General features: G+C 37.2%; 1 protein-coding gene across 1 annotated transcript in view; it reads right to left on the reverse strand.

The window, feature by feature from the left end:
• The window catches only part of dysc (whirlin protein dyschronic), a 23841-nt gene that overhangs the window by 10943 nt on the left and 6534 nt on the right, over nt 1-6364 (reverse strand). The window contains exon 3 of the mRNA XM_017626379.1: nt 1114-1244. Within this exon, the coding sequence (XP_017481868.1) occupies nt 1114-1244 (131 nt within the window). The remainder of the gene's footprint in view (nt 1-1113; nt 1245-6364) is intronic.

Consider the following 6364-nt stretch of genomic DNA (forward strand, 5'->3'; position numbering starts at 1 on the left):
GTATATGATTCGATAAATTTCGGTAACTTGATAACTTTCAATAATTAAATTTTTTATGGTCGAATTTATTTCGAACAATTTGAAAACATTTTCTTAGCCTTTCGTTCACCCTAAAACTTATGTATTTCTCTTTGTCTCTCTTTGTAAAATACGAAGTAAAACGAAATTCGAAAACAACATGAGTTGAACAGGTTACAACAACAACAATAATATAATACAAAAATTCGGAAATTTTCAAACAATGATTTTGGCCGTAATTTTTCACCAAAACCTCTCCTCATCTACAGAAAAATACCTTTCCGATGGTTTTGAAATCGGTTCGGTAGAATCGCGAAACGGACAAAATTTGTATTCGCCTACACCTTCCTACACTATGCGAACTCTTAGTATGAGAAAGCAAATGGTTACGGACTTTCTGGAAAATTTAATTGTGCAGCAAAACTGTATTCCATTACAGATCTCTGACATATGTATACTAAAATATGTGTTTTGCATAGTACACTGATGACTGTAATGTGGAAACACTTTGCGAATATTTCAGATATGCATGTACATATGTATGTACGTATGTAGATATGAAAGTGGCATATTAAATCCATCAAGGATGGCGAAAACTATTGTCATTACGGTAACTAAATTAAAGGTATGATAATGATGTGCTTGTGAATGTGTATGTCACTGCTTGCACGAAACTGTTTACTGGTTGGAAATGGAAATGGAAATGGAAATGAAAATGCAGAGTTTTAACTGTTATGCCTCTGTGCCTTTATACACTAAAATTTTATAAGAATCTGCCTTAATTAACTTTTCAAAAAAAAAAACGGGTGGAACTGCTGTTTGCATCTATTTATATATATGTATGTATGTATGTAGGTATGTATGTATGTACGAGTATTTACACGTTTTCAAGTATCTATGTAAGCTAAATGATCAATCGATTATATGATGGCATGCATGATTGTTTGATTGATTGATTGATTGATTGGTACAGTATTTATTTATATGTACATATGTATATTGATAGCGAATAGTGATAAATGTCTGTATGTATGTATGTACATCTATATTTTATTACTTATGTTAATAATGTTAACTAACTAGTATCATACTCACTTTTAACGCCTCCTCGTGATTTATTGAAGTGAATGGCGTACCGTTCACCTCTAGGATTGTATCACCGGGGCGCAGGCCGGCGCGCTCCGCTACTGAATTCTCTTCGATGCGTGAGATATAGACGCCTAATCCTGCCGTTTGCCACCACGGATTCATTGCCACAATTACCACGATTTCGCCATTATTCCAATTCCATTGCGTAGTAGATAGTTTATGCCGTTGATTAAATCGTTGAATTGCGTGTTCATCGATTTGATTAGGCGCACAATTGATTTTGTATTGTAATTGAAAATGTTGGATATGGTGTGCGGGTGTGAAAGAAGAAGGAGAAAAAATTAATTTTAATTGCATCACTATTGAAAACTGGGCTATTCTAGTATACAGTTATGGTTAATAATTTATTGATAGTTAGTCGCTTTTTGTGTGGTTCGGAGACAATATATACATGCATACATACATACATATGCATGTAGTAAATAACAGGAAATTACCAAAAAGATAAAATAAAAACAAAAACTGAACATACATACATATATTTTTGGTAAAAAAAATTCTGTATTTGGGCATACATCTTCGATAATTTCAAAACTAGACATAATTTTTCCATAACTAAAAAAAACGAGCTTACATATACATATATACTTAAAACCTCTCCTTAATTTTTCTTTGTCAAAAAAAAAAAAAAAATCTAAACTCTACATAATGCTTTCCTAATTTAAGATCTTGACATAAATTATTTGGTTAATTCACAAACTGGACATACATTTTTGGTAATGTAAAGTTTTTTTACATAATTATTATTATTTTTTGCCAATTTAAATAAATATACATTATTGGCAGCTAAAAACTAAAAATAATTATCCATTATGCAAAAATGAATTCTAAACTTTTGAGTATTTACAAATGTTTAGTAATATTTTGGGCATTTGAGAATTGCACAGAATTGTTTCGTTTTTGGTGTTTTAAAAGTAGAACATACATTTTTGGGAATGCCGCTGGCTTATCGTTGAGAAATGATGGTATTTCATACAAGATGAAAGAAGGAGTTGGCGTAGATCTGTATTCAGAGGAAATCACTTTTCCTCACTGACGAATGCAGTGCCCTTTAGGGCGAGATCTTTGCCATAGAGAAAGTTTTGTAAAGCAGTATAGTAGGACTTTTTATCGTTGATCGCCATATAGCAATCAAAGCGTTGGGATTCAAAGTAGTGAGGTTAAGAACCGATCGGGAATGAATTGCATCGTCAACACCACTGGCTCACATACAACAATTTTTTTTTGAACTTGAAGGCGTTTTTATTGAAAAATAATTGTTAACAAATGATAGATCTTATAGCTGCTACTTTGAAGATCACAACATCTTCTCATCAGACTTCATCATCGAGTTCACTGGAGTTTGGAATCAGCGACTTGGGCTTACAAAGCCAGTGGTCCACGCACTGAGCTAAGTTCGCGATGGAAACGCTTACTGTTTTTCCACGTTTTTATTTCTCAACCCAACAGACTCACGACAACACTTATCTATGCTGGTTTCCTGGGAAACAATATCGAAGGGAATAAAATAGGCATTAAAGTGGATAGAGAACTCTCAACAACCACCGACTTGAGACCTACTCATGAAAATTGAACAGAGACGACTGTGGAGTTTCAAGGTATTAATGACTGACGGAGTAGGAATTTTTTGACATTAGATAAATCAGCAGTAAATATTCGGGATGCTGTGGTAAAGTAGCATTGCTCCATTGCTTACCGCCTGCATGCTAACTGCAGTGTCTTTCAGCGGATATATTTGCCATAGAGAAGATGGCTTCTCTCTTAAGGGATAGTAAGTATCTGTCAAGGCAACGTCTCTATATTCTTTGACAGCCAGGTGTCTGGGAATAGATTGATGACTTGTTCTCGATGTAAACGCTTCTTTAGAGCAAGGAGTCTAACCCTCTGCCCTACGAAAACCTCGCCAACCCTTTTCCACCTGGACGAAGGAGGTCAGAGTCCAGCTGGGTATTCACGTCGATGGCGTACAAATCCCCGGAGTTATCATCTCCTTCTCGGCGCATACAACCGCTATTGTCAATAGAGTACAGTGTTGACATACACTGACTCTTGACCTGTGAATGCCGTTTTGAGAACATAACCACCAGACGTGGACGATATAGAGCTTCGTCTGCCTCGGAAGACTGGGACCACAGCAGGTTAACCTCGTACCTGAACACTTAACCCCACTCAACTAACACCTCTGACCTTATGGACAGACCCTATAGAAGCTATACGCTTCCTGGGCCTCCCGCTAGTTCAGCTTGACGAAAAGGAATGAGGTACCGAGCCGATCTAGGTGGGGCTGTTGTAGCCGCTACAACAATAGCAACTGTTCCTAACTGTCCAAGGCTTTCATTAAGAGGTTTTATTTTCCTTAAACTTTAAAATGTGAATAAGCATTGTCTGATAAATTTCGCACGAAAGTTGACGCTGCACGATTGCAACGCCTCTATAATCGACTACACCCCAACCACCCGCACTTCCAAGACCAGGTTCATGACACAGTCATGATTCAGTGGACACAGTCATAGTATAATTACATGGACGGATCGAAACTCGACAAAAAAATTGGTGGCGGGGTTTATTCGGAACAGTTGGGCATATCATGCAGCTTCCGTCTTCCTGACTACTGAAGTGTTTAAGGCGGAACTAAAAGCTATTTCAAAGACCGCATCACTGGTGCAGTGTGATACGATTCTTAATCATGATATTTTCATTTTCACTGACAGCCAGGGTGGAGAGATGTCACTATCTTCAAACGTAGTTGCTCAATGCCGGCGATTTCTTAACGAGGTAGCTGAAATATTCAGCACACTCGTTGTCTGGGTACCTTTCCATTGTTACATTCAGGGAAAATGCAAGGCCGATGAACACGCGTGTCAAAGTACTCCGGCCAGCCATGGACGCCATAGACATATTCTAAAGAGGCAGGACATTCTTATAGTGACTGGAATTCTATATTGTCATTGGATTACACGCAGCTAGACTGGGCGCACCATAGAACGACTGCTGCAGAAGCTACATGGATGAGGACGAAGAAGAGACCATCTTACATATTCTCGACCATTGCCGGGCTGTGTCAAAACGGAGAGCAAAAGCTCTTGGCAGTTATTTCTTCAACGATCTCGATGACCTTAAAGCGATAACCGTTAAAAGCCTATACGATTTTTATTAAGCACCAATTGGTTCGTAGGAATGGGGAAGAATGAAAACCTCAAGCGGTATCACGAAGGATCCTGACTCTAACTGAGTGCACTTAGAAATGCCGCCCAACCTAACCTAACTTGATGACTCTATGCAAAGATTTCGTGATTCGATACATAAATATGTGTACCTAAAAGTTGGAAGTCAGAAAGAGAAATGGCTTAACGCTTCGAAGTTAAACTGTCAATCGATTATGGCTTATACATACATAAATATGAATATATTGCCCCAAAAAAAGGGAAACAGCCAACCAGAGAGACAAAGTAATTTTGCAAGGCATAGCCTACATTTACAATCGAGTTGCATTTCTTCATTAAGCATTCATTTATTTAAAACAGAAATGTTTAATTAAGGATTATCACTGCAATTAAAATCAACAGAAATTCAATTTCGACAATAATGGCACTTAAAATGTACGCTTTTATATGGATTCACTATATAATAAAATAAGCCAAGAAGATAAGTGAAAATCATTCCCCCCTTATGTAATATTCAATTACTCCGCCGCTAACCACCTCCGTACCTGGCTACATGACTGCAGCGCCTGTATGCGCCAACAACAGGTTAAATTTTGCGATTCATATCACATTGCAGTAATTAAAAATGGAATGAACAACGGTATAGGACACCATTTTGTCCCGCAGGCGACAACAATTGTCACATACAGTGATTTAAACAAATGACCACGTGTAGATTTTCTTCAAATGTTCGTAGTGTTTTTCGAGCTAATATTTTTTTTTCTTTTTGTCTTATTTTTATATGACGCATTTTTGCACTCTTTTCATATAAGTATGAATTTATTATGAAATAAAATGCGGGAGACCGTCAGCAACAAAAGTTCAAAATATCAACGCAAGTTACCTATGTATATTAAAAACCCGAATAAGTAGCCTCCGAAAAAAAAAAANTAACGAGGTAGCTGAAATATTCAGCACACTCGTTGTCTGGGTACCTTTCCATTGTTACATTCAGGGAAACTGCAAGGCCGATGAACACGCGTGTCAAAGTACTCCGGCCAGCCATGGACGCCATAGACATATTCTAAAGAGGAAGGACATTCTTATAGTGACTGGAGTTCTACATTGTCATTGGATTACGAGCAGCTAGACTGGGCGCACCATAGAACGACTGCTGCAGAAGCTACATGGATGAGGACGAAGAAGAGACCATCTCACATATTCTCGACCATTGCCGGGCTGTGTCAAAACGGAGAGCAAAAGCTCTTGGCAGATATTTCTTCAACGATCTCGATGACCTTAAAGCGATGAACGTTAAAAGCCTATACGATTTTAGCTGAGCACCAATTGGTTCATAAAGCCTAACCTAACTTGATGACTCTATGCAAAGATTTTGTACCTAAAAGTTGGAAGTCAGAAAGAGAAATGACTTAACGCTTTGAAATTAAACTGTCAATCGATTATGGCTTATACATACATAAATATGAACACATTGCCCCAAAGAAGGGTAAAAGCCAACCAGAGAGACGTAAAGTAATTTTGCAAAGCATAGCCAACATTTACAATCCAGTTGCATTTCTTCATTAAGCATTCATTTATTTAAAACAGAAATGTTTAATTAAGGATTATCACTGCAATTTAAATCAACAGAAATTCAATTTCGACAATAATGGCACTTAAAATGTACGCTTTTATATGGAAATATATGTACATATGTATGTCCATACATAAGGCTCGATTCGCTATATAATAAAATAAGCCAAGGAGATAAGTGAAAATCATTCGCCCTTATATAATATTCAATTACTCCGCCGCTAACCACCTCCGTACCTGGCTGCATGACTGCAACGCCAGTACGCGCCAACAACAGGTTAAATTTTGCGATTCATATCACATTGCAGTAATTAAAAATGGAATGAACAACGATATAGCACACCATTTTGTCCCACAGGCGACAACAATTGTCACATACAGTGATTTAAACAAATGACCACGTGTTGATTTTCTTCAAATATTCGTAATGTTTTTCGAGCTAATATTTTTTTTTTTTTTTT

Source organism: Rhagoletis zephyria, unplaced genomic scaffold (genome assembly GCF_001687245.7).
Source record: "Rhagoletis zephyria isolate East Lansing unplaced genomic scaffold, Rhagoletis_zephyria_1.1 Rzeph_scaffold_04584, whole genome shotgun sequence".
In the NCBI taxonomy this organism is placed as follows: domain Eukaryota; kingdom Metazoa; phylum Arthropoda; class Insecta; order Diptera; family Tephritidae; genus Rhagoletis; species Rhagoletis zephyria.